The sequence below is a fragment of the Nuphar pumila genome, chromosome 2, assembly GCF_984573655.1.
Source record: "Nuphar pumila chromosome 2, dmNupPumi1.hap1.1, whole genome shotgun sequence".
Lineage (NCBI taxonomy): Eukaryota > Viridiplantae > Streptophyta > Magnoliopsida > Nymphaeales > Nymphaeaceae > Nuphar > Nuphar pumila.
The window spans coordinates 11,823,897-11,839,923 of NC_143250.1; the positions used below are offsets into that span (position 1 = coordinate 11,823,897).

Below are 16,027 nucleotides of genomic sequence, written 5' to 3' on the forward strand. Positions count from 1 at the left end.
CTTTTTTTCACATTTTCCATGTGCTTCGTTTCACACTTCCCACTCACTTTCCATGTTCTTTCTCTAACTTGGCAATCATCATTTCTAGATTTTGAGAATAATTTAATTCTTATACTACAAAACTATGTCACTTGGGTGCGGGTGCGGGGATTCGGCACTTCCAAAAAACCCGGGTGCGCGGCAGGGGCAAAAATGTAATAAGTAATAAGTAATATATATATATATATATATATATATATATATATATATATATATATATATATATATATATATATATATATATATATATATATATATATATATATATATATATATATATAAAGGGGGTTGGGGAATAGGCGGTTTTTTTTTTTCAAACTTTGCAGCTGTCAGCTGCTGTCAGCAGCTGACAGACAGCTGCTGTCAGCAGCTGTGCTGACAGCTGTGTTGACAGCTGCTGTCAGCAGCTGTGCTGTGAAAAACTTACTTTATGCTAGTCTGTCAGCAGCTGACAGACTAGCATAAAGTTTTTTTAAAAAAATTTCGAAGCCCATTTGGGCAATTTTTTTTTTTTTTAAAAAATGGACATTAATGATCCTGGGTGCGGTCAACGCACCCAGGATCGAGTTGACCGCACCTTGTGCGGCACCCGCACCCGCACCCGCGTCGAGTCGCGTCGACGTGGGTGCGGCACCCTCCTAGCCAAATCCCTGTGACATAGCTACAAAATCTTGAAATTATCATATTTATTTTAGTTTTTATTTTTTTCGTTCGATTAATATTTTGCTTCCCATTCAATCTCATATCACTTCCTTTTTATTCCTATTTTTGTTTTTAAATTGACTTCTCGCTTCCTGCTTCTTATAAATTTTAAAATACCTCACTTCTTGCTCGCGCTTCTCATTTCGTTTCCCACTTTCACTTCCTGGTTTGGTAACCTTTCTCCAAAGCTATCTCTATACCATTTTTGAGAGCAATCAAATTGGATTTGACCAGTGCAATTAGCTATAGATTAGATCAGAATATTCTGAATAGAAACCTCTGTCTAGCCGGAATCTGAAGTCTCGGAAAACTTGCTCGAACTCAAGCTTTCAAACATCTTTGCGCTAGATTAGGTCCAAATTTGAGCTCAATTGGACATAGAAAACGCTTTTGCAACTGAATGCACTATTTGAGCTATAGAAATATGGATGCAAGATGAGGATAACCCGTAGAGAAGAAACTTCATTTTGATAGAATGAGATTACAGCCAATGTAGGGGTCGACCCCTTTCACTAACAAACTAATAAAAATTGGACACTAATGGATCTTTTTGACTTCTATTCTATAGTTACACTAAAGTACATAAATACCCTTATATTTACATGTACATGAGAGACAAAAATATACATATTTCAACACTCCCCTTCAAACTTGAGATGATGCTAACGGGATCATTCCAAGTTTGGAGATGAATGTTCTAAAATGAGATGGCAGACGACTCTTTGTGAACATATCAACAATCCGCTCCTTTAACCCCACATGTACGATAGAGATAATCCCATCTTCATAGGCACGTCTTGTAAAGAGACAACCAATCTCAATATGCTTTGTTCTCTCATGTAACTCAAGATTCTTGGCAATATGAATTGTGCTCATGTTGTCACAATATAGAGAGGTCTTCTCATGAATAAGAACACCAAGGTCTCTTAGCAGCCATCTAATCCAAATGAATTCTGTCGTGACTTCAGCCACAACTCTATACTCTGCCTCAACTGTAGATAGAGCCACTCTCTATTATTTCTTACTCTTCCATGAAATCTATGAGCTCTCAAGAAACACACAAAATCCAGATGTAGATAGTCTATCTCTAGTAGAGCTCCCAAAATAAGCATCATAATAAGCTCTAAGCTCACAAGTAGAAGAGGAGATGAGCATCCCATAGTGTATAGTGTTTCTGACATATGCACTCATGAACTAGCTAACTGCATGAACAACATGAAGAGCAATTGGCTAGAATGGATTCATGAGCCGTCATGTGATATGAGGCCTCTGAATCTATTAGCTAATCAGTAGAACTATCAAAGATGCCTGCAAAGGCAATACCAGATGAGGATGAAGGAGCAGAGAAGTGGGAAATAATGGCTGACTGGACCAATAGCTGCTGAATCTCCTGCTGAATACGCTTGAGAGCCTTATTCTCGCCACCTGTCAAGACATCTGAAATGCTACTCAAGGTAGGTGATGATGGTTGGACATCACTAACAATTACACCTCTTTAGGCTTCGTAATGCCTTCACTAGAAGAGGCCATAAAATCTCATGTCTTCTTCTTAAGAGCTGGACAATTATTTTTAATATGCCCAAGCTCTTTACAACAATCTACTTGTTATCTTCACAGATGAGTCTGATTTTTTATCCAAACAACTTGTAAAATTAGGCTTGTTCAAAACCCTACCTTAGCCTGATGAAATGTCACTACTGGTACAGTCTGTGCTGATGTCAGCAGATCGAATCTCGAGGTAGTCCTTCAGCAATCCAGAATGGAGTCCTTCCAGGAATATCTTCTCATGGGCCCATACAGCTATAATATGGCTCTGATACTATATTCGAGCTATAGAAAGAACTATGCAAGATAGAAAATGAGGAAAATCCATAGAGAAGAAAACTTCATTATGAAAGAATGAGAGATTACAGCCAATATAGGGGTCGACCCCCTTTCACTAACAAACTAATAAGCATTGGACACTAATGGACCTCTTACTTTGACTTCTATTTTACAGTTACACTAAGATACATAAATGCCCTTATAATTACATGTATGCACATGAGACAAAAATATACATATTTCAACATGCACAAGTTCACTAAAAATACTGGACAGATTCTGAAAAGAATGCTGGAATCCGTTCACTGGAAAACTCAAAGTAGAACTTTTTTCCTTTTTTAATACAACCTCTGAGCTAATTTCTTACTGTGCACGCTTCAACAGCTCCCAAACAGCCAGATATGGTAGGATCCAGAGAGAATTCATGTGAGAATTCCAATATGTCGCCAGATTTGAAGGGTCAATTAGGATTCTCACATGAACGTCACTTCTTTTTTCTTCAAGATCTGATTGTGATCAACACGTTTCAGATCTGAAATTCTAATTTTCTCTTTCTTTTTCAGATAAACCAAGCTGGTATACCTCAGATTTGGATGGAATTATCCATGTTTTGGCTGGTTTTCTTGATTTGGACGTTAGATGAGAGGAATTTTATTAGGATACTGTGAATTTCATCCAAATAGTCCCTTTAGATCAAATCTGCTCGATCTAGATATCAGAAATTGGAATTTAAGAGGAACTAGTTCAGATGCACCTGGTTTTACTTCAGACTAAGAGTTTCTCCACTTGCTGGAATATTTCCTCCCTTTTGAGTGTCGGCTGGTTGTTGTTGACCAGGTTTTGACTTCACGTGCAACTTGTTCAGATATAATAGAATTTGAGTAGATCCATCTGAATGATTCAAAGTGAATTTTGTTCCAAATCTTGCTTGATATGTTCTTGGCCAAATTTGAAGAGATTGACTATATCGCCGATATGTCCCCCATGGATTCGAGAAGAAAGAAATGAAGAACGGGAATGATAACTTTATCCTCTTTCTTTATCTCTTCACTTTGGTTCGATCTTCAACAGGTTGGAACAACTTGGATACTAAATGTTATGAATGTAGCTCTTATAACGATTTTTTATTCGAGTGAGAATGAATTGGAGGGAAAAAGGGAATCAATAAGGTACAGAGGCTCTGAGATTCAATTGATATGAGTGGGTTGGGATGAAAGAAAGGAAGTTTATTCTCATTCAATTAGGAAGGATCCTTACTATAAAAACCCACTTGTCCTAGTCAGTGAAAGAAGACATCCACCTAAGGATTCATAAACAGCTCTCAAAGCATTGTATTAGATGGATATTCAAAATGAGTACAAACTCCACCTATTCATATGTGTGGCTTGCTTGCTTCCCAGGCAACCTCCTTGGTTTCCTTTAGAAACTACTATTTACAATTATGTAATTCCCAAAATATCCTTATCTACACAAATGGGGCGTGGACCCAATACAAAGAAATCCACCCAATGCAAGCCAATACAAGTAGACCCAACCCAATAGAAGCTAGACCCAAAACACTACAAAATACTACAGAATATGCCAAATGAACACTATATCGAACATGCCCCCCCAAAGGTTGTGCCTGTTAATTTGGATGGGTTGTCAGTTGGATTTGCCAAAATGCATGGTTGGATGGTCAGATAACTCTATGTTAGTCAAGGGCAATGAATTTCATAAAGGAAGTTGTGGAAAAGTAAATTTCTAAATCCTTGTTCCTATCAGCTTTCATATTGTTCTGCTCTGCAGGCATGAAAAGTAAGTTCCAAAATACATCAATAATTTGAAGGAAGACGGGGACAATTTTAATTGTCTAATGCAGTCTAGAATCTTATATCTTTTTTGTGCATAGAATACAATAGGTTCTGCCACATTACAGAATTACCACATTATTTTTTATTTGGTTGTTTAAACTTCATTCCTGGTAATTTGCTCTTTGAAATTTGAGCATGATGTGGAAATTTTTAAGGTTCTTAATTCTTGTACACACTCAGGGTTCTCTAAATCTTGTCAACAGTTGCTCAGATGCTATATATATATTGTTTATTATTATTATTATTTTCAGTTTTCACTAATCTAGTCTTGATCACATTTTCATTGCCAGTTCACTTTCTTCCCCTTTTTTTTATCCAGTTGTGCCTAAAAGGGGATCCGTCTTCATGCTCCAAGCTGATGGGTGGAAGATTACATTGATTGGGGACAAGCTCTTATCAAGAAACAAAGTCGAGGTTTCATGAAGCTTTTTTTCTTTATTTTTTTTATGAACATTGTATTTGCATTTCATACATAAATGTTGCAAGTTGGCATATTCTGTTTTTGCCAAAGATCTTTTTACTCTTTTTCCAAAGATCCTGGTAATGGCAAATATTATGGCGGCAACCATATGTGGTCCCTTTGTTCAGCTGACTATCTGCCCCACACTCAATTGTAACTGCTGAGCATTATATTCTGCATCTTTGGCTTTAATGTTTAGTGCTGGCACATTGCATTCATTCATGAGGATCTTGTCGAATTCCTTTTGTTTTCTGCTTATTTTATACTAGTTTAATGGTGATTCTCAACCTTGGTGGAAGTCCAAAGTGAAACTTGTGGAAGCCTGAACTTAATTCTGCACCAAATTCCAACCATTCTTTGCCGGATCCAAAATCACCATATAATGTTCATATATAGATTCAACATCTCATTGGGACTTTGCTTTTATTCGATTTTGGATTCAGGCTTATTGCTTAACATTCCTGTCAGATTCAGGTCATCCATGATCCAATCCATGCTGGATCCTCTTGAACCGTAATATAAAAAAAGCTGTCCCCAGATGCAAGACTGCTGGCCATACTTGAACTGCAGTGCTTTTATTTATCCAAGGGATTGGGTATGACCACTCATAAGGGCTCTGCTCATCTGATAGGGGCGACTTTTGATTGTCACCAATCTTGAGGGACATGGTGAGTTCGAAACCTATGGATGCACTGGGTCTATTCCATGCTGGTAGGGCAGTCAGTAGGTTGGATATGCTCTGGTGGGGTTGGATCTCTGATGATGAAAGTCATAGCTCAAACTTGATCAACATTCATTCAGGTGGATCCAAAATATGTTTGGTTCAGCATTTTCATGCTTTCACCTGAAATTTTGGTTTTGAAAAGGGTTGAATGACTAGCACAGGTTTGACCAATTGACATCTAAGACTTGAGCTGCAATGATGTCAGATGAGTTTAAATTTCGGTTTGGACTCAGATTTTGGGATGAAAACATTTATTTGAACCCCTGCCAGACAGATTTTCATATTAGGGTCAATGTTTGGGATCTTTGGGATATGAAGCACCATAAAGTGCCCGTGTTATCCCATTTTTTCTGGTTAAATGGGTATGCTGAAAGAATACCTTACATTGCAACCCACTGTTCTAGATTTAAATAACACCAACAATCACATAATGGACCATTCTATATTAACAAGAAATAAGAATGCCATCTGGATCTAGGCAATTGAAAAACTGACTGAATGTCTCCCTGCCTGACCGCATCTGATCCAGTAATCGGCCCGAGTACCTTAGATTCCAACCCACTGTTCTAGATTTAAATAACACCAACAATCACATGATGGACCATGCTATATTAACAAGAAATAAGAATGCCATCTGGATCTAGTCTATTGAAAAACTGACTGAGTGTCTCCCTTCCTGACCGCAGCAGATCCAGTAATCGGCCTGAGTACTTTGTATAGTACTACTGTGCATGTAGCGATTTTCTGTGTTTTGTGTGCATGCAGTGATTTTCTGTGTTTTGTATTTTACATAGAAAATTGTTGCACGCCTAGCAATTTTTTGTGTGGGTGTTTTACACATATTTTGTGGCCCGAGTACTTTGTAAAGTACTCTGCCCGATCACCTAATCACGCCTCCTGACCTAGCTCTGCCACGCAACTCTCCGGTGCCAAGATGGAGTCCAGCATACATCCACCACATGCCATGCAGATGGAAAGCCACATGTCAGGCCATCAGGAAGACTTAGTGACTACAGACTGGAGCGATTTGATCAGGGAAGCAAATGGGTTGGATCCAGGATGAAGGTTTTGTCATTTTTGGCTGTTCCAGACTCCCCCATGTATTTAGCTGTTCCAGATCCGAACCGTTTGCATCCCTAGATTTGATGGAAGTGATTGACTTGGGTAATCTGAACTCTGAAACAGATACTGAATCCCCTGAGTTGAGGGAGTAGGGGAAAGCTCCTACAAGTGCCCATGCACACAGGCGAGCGATACAGGCAGCTGGATTACTGATCTGAGTCTGCCAAGGCGATGAATTGAAAAGGGATGGATGTGGTGTAGCCAAGGAGAAGGAGCAGGGGGCAAAAAAAACTTATATTGCCACAATCAGCCAACTACCTATAAAAAAACATGCACAAGTACACCTACCATGGGCTGTGGTGAATGAGAAAAAAGCTACTTAAACTACCTTGTCTCTGTTATAATACATCTTAACTTACGTAACCCTTGTTATGGGAAAAAAACTGACGTAGCCTTTTTTTTATTGCATTGTACTGAAACCACCTTTTCACCACTAGCTAAAGATGAAAGAGAAAGAGTTGGTGCTTGTTGAGGATGTAACCTCATAGCCAAGCCATGTTAAATCTTTCAGTTACTTTATTCTCCTCTCACTTCCAGTATTACATTTGGTATCAGACTGTCTACCCATGTTTGCATAGGGCTGGTAAACGAGCCAAACAAACCAAACAGGGGCTATTCGGGCTCGGCTTGTTTACAGCGGCTCGGCTCGTATGGCTTGTGCAAGCCTAGCGGAGATCAGCTCGTATGGGCTTGAGCCAAACAAGCTGAGCCCAAGCCGGCTCACCTAAATAAAAAATTAGTTTTTATCAAAGGGTTCATAGTGAGAATGTAACCCCTGACTTGTTGAACACAAGTACACCCAACCACCCAGCTGAATTAAAATATTTTCTAATACATAATATATATAAAATTCAATAGAAGCTATCTAAATGAGCCTTTACGTGCCTGGCCGAGATGAACACCCCTTGTTCGTACTTGACTCGGTTATATATAACAAACAAGCTCGTGCTTGGCTTGCCATTTAAATGAACCAAACATGAACGAGCTTGGGACGAGCCGAACCAAGCCGATCCATGAGTTGTTCGGTTCATTTACCAGCCCTACGTGTGCATGCAGCCATTCCTTGGTTATTGGAGGCCATCAAGTAATCATATAACTTGTGATATTGATGATTGCAAAACAAAGTAAAATGTGACAATGGGTTCCTCCTACTTGCTGCCATATAGGACCCTGTCCTTAACTTGATTATCTTCATTCCATCTCCCACTAATGGCTGATCCATCCCAACATCCCTATAACAGCTAAACTTTTAGTGCAAGAGTACAATTCTAATATAAAGATAGCATTGTTCCATTAAATAGCTCAAATTAGTTATCATGGTCCAAAGCTTTATGAAAAGAATGGATGGCCTTATAGGTGGGTGGCTTACTCTAAATGGTCTTCTGGATCAGGGATTCGGAAAGGTTAGTATAAGTTGCTTCAAGATCTGTGTGATGCAACAAGAATTCAAATTGGGAATGGGTGTTCTACCAATTTTTTGGGAGGATTTTGATGATGTCCCTCTTATGGAGTCTTAAAAATATAAAAATTGTTCCATAAATGAGTGCTGGTCTGAATGGGGTGGTTGGGATATTATCTTACGGACCGTCACAACCTGTTCTCAGTGAATGGTTGCAGTTGATGACCAGGTTGTCTCCCCAGAAGCTGAATGAAGAGCCGGATCAAGTTCAATGGAAGGGCTCCAAAGGTATGGATTTCAGTCTAGCAAACTGATATTCCTTTCTTTCTGCCCCCTCCATGCAGTGGCTACTAAAAAAAGCCTTGTGGTGGGTCATGGTTTACCGGTGAGAGCTTCTTTCATTTGGTGGTTGGTATTGGATAAAATTCTTAGAGTGGGAATTTAAAGAAGAGGGGTTTTAGAATGCCTAGTATTTGCATTTTATGTGCTGCTGCTGAGGAGTCTACATTTCATCTTTTTTTGGGAATGCCCATACTCACAATCCTTGGTTAGTCTTGCTTGGGGGAGACACGCTTGATATGGAATGGGCTGTCAACTCTTAGACCCCTTATTGTTGTGGATGAGGTTGTGTGGATTGGACGTAGATGGAAGTTTATATGGAGATGTTGGCTGCTAATTTTGTGGAGACACGTTTGGCTTGAGCGGAATAACAGAATCTTTGAACCTCGTTGGTGCCCATAGGGAGATGTATCAATGTCACAAAGTCACGTTGACACGAGGACGTGTGACGTAGGTTTGATTCGCAAGTTTGATTTTTTTTTTTTGAAAAATAGGACACGAGGACATGAAAAATTTTTAATCAATAAAAAGCTCTTCTTTTACCATCGAGGTGGTATTCCATGTGGTAAGCGGGTCCTGTGTCAAGCTGAAGGCCCATGATCGAATCCCTCTGCCACATGGGGCTGTTGTTGTTTTGGTAGGGGTCCGCCTATGTAATATCGTGTGTTTTTACACTAAGTTAAAATCTGGCTTTTTGAAATTTTAGCTAAGTGTTGTAGAAATACCGGTAAAATACTCGATATCCGGTGGCGTCAATTGAATATGGGTTTGGCCCAGGTCTCATCGACAAGACCTAAACGAGCCAATTGAAATGTGATAAAAACTTTTATTTTTGACCTTTAAAATCAAGCAAAATTCAGGTAAAATTCGGAGGCAAAATTCAAGTTATATATAATTAGATGCGCCTCAAAATTTTGAGTTCAATGATATTTTATTTATTTAAATTCGGGCTACGGTTGGTCCGAAAATCAACTTTTTTCAAAAAAAGCCTATCTCGATGGGATCAGGTCTAAGTTAGATCAGACCGGATCCGATCCGTATGATCCAAGTTAATATGGATCTGGACTCGATCCAAGACCCATATTAATTAGGATCTAATTCAGTTCAAGATTCATATGAATATTGGATATGGATTTGGATCTTAAATCCATATTCAGATCCAAAATCTAGGTCCAACAAAATTAAAACTTTAAATTTAACACACAGGTTTATTTTAAAGAAAATTAAAGTTAAAAAGACTCCTAGAGGGATAAGGCACCATATGGATTTTTTGGATATTAATTAATTAATTAATAATTAATTAGTAATTAATTAAATTAATATTACAAATAATTAAATTTTGAATTTCAGTTAGATATGGTAGTTACCAAAAAGTGGGGTCTCTAGAAGAGCCCAATTTGATTGAGTAAAAAAAAAAGGTGAGTAATTAAAGAAAAAAGGAAAGATTTTTTTTTTTAAAAGTCAACAAATAAATTGGGAAAGAAGGGTTGGAGATAGAGTCCCACATGAAAAAACTCTATTTCCAAACCCATATGGGAAACTAAGAAGGCGTCACCCTCTAGAGGGTCCTCTCTATTATAAAAACTAAAAGAGAGAGAGAGAGAGAGAGAGAGAGAGAGAGAGAGAGAGAGAGAGAGAGAGAGAGAGAGAGAGAGAGAGAGAACTCTCTTCCTCTTTGATCGTTTGATTTTTTTTTGGTCTTTTTCAAACTTCAACAAAGGTACGGGCTTCTCACTTGATTCGAATGAGGAGAAATAGCTTAGGTCAAGTTTATGTAATGTTTTAGTGGAAAGGTAAACAAAAAGAGTAAAAAGTAAAACACAAAAATCCGATATGTATATACATAACGACACATCGATTATATATATATATATATATATATATATATATATATATATATATATATATATACATATTTATATACACCTATGTAGATATGAGATGATTTCTTTTCTTTTCAGCCAATATATATATATATATATATATATATATATATATATATATATATATATATATATATATATATATATATATATATATATATATATATATATATATATAAATAAATCAGTCAATAAATTCTATTTCGGCATGTGCACACTATTTTGATTTATGTACATTAGTCCCATTGTTCAAAAGAACAAATTTGGACAGATCTGTCCCACCATGCATGCAAACAGATTTGCCAATTGCGACTGTGGACAGATACGTACAGATCTCTCGATTACCACAGATGTGCAAATCTGGTCCAGATCTGCAGATTTAAATAATAATATGTCCATTATTCAAACAATCCTCTTTCTCATGCCTATAGCTGTAAATTTTTATTAGGTCATTTATGTTTTGTTCATGTACATTTGTATGTGAATATATATATGAATATACATATGTATGTTAATATATATATGTATACGTATACAAGAATCGACCCCCTGTAAGAATCACAACTACGGTTTAGGGTCAGATCTGACCCCAACCATGACTCTCGTAGGGTTATATATATATATGGGATTCTAAATTCATTTTTAGATATATATACAGTTTTTGTTATGCATATTCAGATCTGATACATGCACAATCTCTGTTTATCATGCCGTGCTTTTTAATTAAATAGGCATGTTTAGATTCAATACGTATGCAATTTTATATGAAGTCTAAACTGCGGATTATGTGATAGCTTTTCGGACTGTCATAAGATTATTTTCTGGACTATTATATGACAGTTTTTCGAGACTGTCATTCGGACTAACACATAATAGTTTTTCAGGACTGTCATTTAGACTAACACATGGCAGTTTTTTGGACTGTCATATGACTTTTTTTTTTGGACAGTCATATGACTGTTTTTCGGGGCTGTCATATGACTATTAATTGGGGTAATATATGACAATTTTTTGGACTGTCATATGACTGTTTGTTGGACAGTCATATGATTATTTTATGGACTGTCAAACAGGTGGTTATTGGATTGTCAAACGGTTAGTTATCGAACTGTTATAAGTCTGATGTTCAGACTGTTATAAGTTTGATTTTCGAACTGTTATAAGGCTAATTTTTTGGACTGTTATATGTCTGAATTTTTGAATTGTTTACATATTATTCTTGAGACTGTTTATGCTTGTAAAATGTTATCGAAATGCACGATTATACATGACTGTACACGTTCTTAAATCATCACCAAGTTTTATGTTATATATGATTGTTCATGTCTATACATTGATACCGAAAATGCATGTTATATATAACTGACCATGCTTATAAAATGATACTAAAAATGCATATTGTATGTGATGGTCCATGCATGTTCAATATATGACTGCAGTACATACTCATTTGACTATTTATTTGACTGCTCATATCACCTAAAATACATGCTTAAATATGACTGCTTAGGCTGCATACTGTAGCATCATATATATGTTCGGTTGGTACAGAAAAATATATGTTTTAGTGTTGTAAAGAATCATCACATACGTGCAGAAAATTAACTCAGATTGCATATGGTCATCGGTTGGGGCTGTGATTGTTTTGGCTAAGCCCATCTGAGTACCAATAGTATTTCAGTGTTGTACCATGTGTAGGGCGACATAACTTTGGGCTTGATAGTTATGTTTTGTATACTGTGCATACTTGAATTAGCAAAAATATTTATTGTTTATCTATGCTCATGACATCCAATATTATGTAGGCATAAATATGCACATTATGAACACATGAATTCTGAAGTTATATTATTGTTGCATTAACATGATCATATACATGTTTGCATGTTATGCATGAGATGAATCATGAAAACAAAATGTATGTTGCAAGCATCTGTTCATATGCATATGTAAATTGTTTTTTAAATGTACATTCTTGATGTGTATGAATGAATGTGCATTGTGGACATGTTTGAATGTATGTGGTAACATATTCACTAAGGATTTTTGCATAAGATACATCGGTAGTCATATGTGAACCACTGTAGGGCAGGTGGGTTAGGAGCATGTATTGCTTCAAGTTTTGTTTTATGCATTGCGAAATTCATTCCAAAATTATTGGTTTTCTAAATTAATTGCACTGTTAATTTTTGTAACAGACCAAGGTCCCGTGATGTATTTTGCATATTGAATTGCACAATAAAGCTTTTGTAAAGAATCTGTCTTTTGATAAAAAGATAAAAGAGATAAAACAATGTAATTAATATTTTCTTCCTAAATATCCCTTCCACAGTGTGGAAATCCTGGATGGCGGTTTTAGAGAATCGTGAGAATACTAAAACTCTGTGTGCGATTGTGCCTCTGAACCCGATATAGTGGTTCACCTTCTGGGTATGGTTTTAAGGAGTTTTCTGCCACTTTGCCTAGGGGTGGTGTGTAAACACAGTTGTCGTTGTTGGTATACCAAGAAAGTGACATCAGATGATGTTGATTTTTCTGGTGTCCTGACATTAGATATTAATTTTTAATGTTTCGATGAATGATATTGATTCTTGATATCGATCGAGGGCCAAGTGTGAAACCCAGTAATAAAATACAAATTGTGTGTTAAGCTACAATTGAGAACCTATCTTTAACTTTAGGAATTGTTGTGCCTGTCTTTTAGTATCCGTGGGTTTTAATAAAAAGTGAAACTAAACTTGTGTGCATTTAATAGGGATATGTATGTAAGACCCACAAATTTTCAGCATCTTTTTGAATAAATCTATAAGGTATTTTCAAATGAAAATAGCATTTAATCTTAAAATGCGAAACAAATCAATTTCTATGAACAAGTTATAATTAGGATATTCGTAACTTCGCGAATATATGCTCAAACAGTCAGATAGTCATAACTTTCTCCCTGAATAAAATCAAGAGAGCCAACTTTCTTAGTTACGTCAGTACGAAGAGAATGACATACTTAGAATTTTTTGAAAAAAAAAGCGCCAAAAACCCAAAATTTTTGTAGGACCCACAAAATTATTCATGGGACCCATAAAAATATTCCTTAGAAAATATCTTGTGGGACCCACAAAATATTTTATGAAATATTGGCCCCACATAAAGGAACCTCTTGGAATTAAAAAGAAGCTAAAGGCAAGAAGGGGAAAAATCTCCTTTGGATTTTTCTAGAAAAATCCAAAGAGGAGGTGTACTTGGGCTATAAATAACCCTCTTCACTCTCTTTCTTCTCATAAAATCGCCAACCTCTCTCTCTGTTGCCTTCTCTCTCTTTCCTAAACCTCCCGTACCTAACCCACTTGGTCTGAGCCCACCTAGCCTAGTCCGAGCCTGCCTGACTTGGTCTGATCCTGCTTGACATGGGCTGAACCCACCTGACCTGGTCCAAACCCACTTGGCTTGGCTTGGCTTGGCTTGAACCTAGTTGGGTTTAGTCAAAGTCAAAGTCCCTTTTGGTCTCAAAACCTAGTTTGATTCACTTGACCCAGACTCAACATACTTGGGCTAAGTCTGAATCTTCTTAACCCAGTTGACTTGAACCGAACTCAGTTTGGTTCAAACCACTTAGGTTTAACAACTTGACCTGCTGTTCCTCTTTCTCAACTAGGTCGAACTCATCTGACCTAGTCTGACCTCTTGAAGGAATATTTGAACACAGTTTAAAGTAGACGCAGCGTTTCAGAGTCATTTCTTCCCCGATGAGAAGTAAGTTAGCTTTGTTGATCCATCTCTCTCAAGTATTTACTTGTTTGTATATGGCGTATACCTTCTGAAATAGTATCTGTCCTTAGTCCTTGGTTGATCCCTCTAGGACACTTCATTGTTCATGTGCTCGCCTTACGACTATCGTCAGATATATATGTTTGAATGCACAATATATGCGTTTTTAAAAATGGTATCTAACCCTAGTCCTTGGCTGAACCCTCTAGGATACTTCAGTATTCACGTGCTCACCTTACGACTATCGTTGGATGTCGTTTCTCATGTATATTGTATTTTATCTTACCGTCTCGTTATATAATGCCAATGCTCCTGCTTTTTATAATTTATATTATGCACTTACATTACGCATTTTGTCTTGCCATCATGTCGAACGATGCCAAGGCTTCTGCTTTCTGCAATTATATATGTAAGATATTTCGTTCAGTTTCACCCACTAAACAATAAGTATATGCACTCATTTACTTCGCCGCCATAAAAAGCACATGCTTATGCTTATATTACATATAGTGCACGTAAATGAGCGTTCAAATGGAGATCAACTCCAAATCGCCGATGCGATTCCATTACCGCTCTTCGATTAATATTTTGTTTGACGAATGAAGCTCCTATTGGAAAGGCTTCGCCTTTGCACAAAACTATTTTTTTGTAAAGACTTAAGTCACTTACGCATGACCTAGATATAGGCTAAGGTTCTATTGAATCTTGATGGATGCTAAGTACGTACAACGATGTGCATCCATTCCCGAGTTAAAGCGTAGCAATTTTTCTGTCAAAAAGGAAAAGTGCTGCTGAAAATTCTGAAAAGATGCTCATCGAGCTTAAAAAAAATGTCACGCTTCCTCAGTTAAAGAGAGAGAGTGCTGCAGAAATTTTTGAAGAAGCTCAACAAGATAAAAAAGAATGTAGCATGTTACTCAATTATACAGAGGAGGTGCTGCCCATATTCCGTCAAGTACTTTTCTACAAAGTAGAAAGCATCGACTCACTCCTGCCATCGAAGCAGGAGAAGTGCTGTCAAAATGGTTGGCAAAAAAGTTGTCAGAACTAGTTGAATGATACGAGGATACCCTATTGTTGGAACGCTATCAGAATGACTCATTTCCCTATTCTCTTGTAAGGGCACTTTACTCGTAAGAGCCGTAGAGCCAGAGTGGTTGTCGCGCTTTGACTAGGCCAACTGCTCGTTGCGATGATTCACGCTTAGCAGTCGATCCATTGAGATCGTGTCATATGCATGCTCATTGAGATACTGATACATAACTAGACTCGTAAGGGCCATCGTGTTAGAGTACGTTGTCCACCCAAAAGAGGTGAGATGCTCGTGATGACCATAGATGCCGAGCGCAGAGTCAAGCATGCATATGAATAAGACTTAAAGTCTGAATAAACCCCATGGTCAAAGATCATGTTAGGGGAGATTACTGAATGAGGTCGAGTACATATGTCCTCAGTGCGAGAGGCAGTATGTGATTAACTACTTTTACTTCAGCAGAGCACTTGGTAGTTTTTATTTTTCTTGTCATTGAATATTTATGTACTTGTTATTTTTCTATGTTATAAATGATGAGCATTGTGAAAAAATGTAAGTTATTGGTAAAAGAATTCAAAAAAAAAATAGTCATGTTTTTTCTGTATGAACTCTGTATGTTTTTTCTCTATGAAGTAATACCAACCGGATTCTTATTCTCAAGGTCCCAAATCAAGGTGTTACAAATATAGTATTATTCAGTATGACTTTTTAAGTTTTATTTTCATCAAAAGTATTCATTATATGCATATTTTACGATAAAAACATAAATTTCTTAAGAGGTCATTTTTTATGCAGCGCAGTTCCACTGTTGATGACCATCCATCTTAACATTTCTTGAGATGGACATGCCCATCATGCAGTGACGTTGCATATAATGTGCAGTCATT

General features: G+C 37.1%; 1 protein-coding gene across 3 annotated transcripts in view; it reads left to right on the forward strand.

Annotated features, from left to right (window-relative positions):
* POP4 (ribonuclease P family protein) overlaps positions 1-5,170 on the forward strand; it is a 46,254-nt gene extending 41,084 nt beyond the window's left edge. For all 3 annotated transcript variants that reach the window (XM_089995264.1, XM_089995265.1, XM_089995263.1), the window contains one exon: positions 4,738-5,170. In XM_089995264.1, the coding sequence (XP_089851390.1) occupies positions 4,738-4,841 (104 nt within the window). In that variant the 3' untranslated portion in view covers positions 4,842-5,170. The remainder of the gene's footprint in view (positions 1-4,737) is intronic.
* Positions 5,171-16,027: the final 10,857 nt, after the last annotated feature.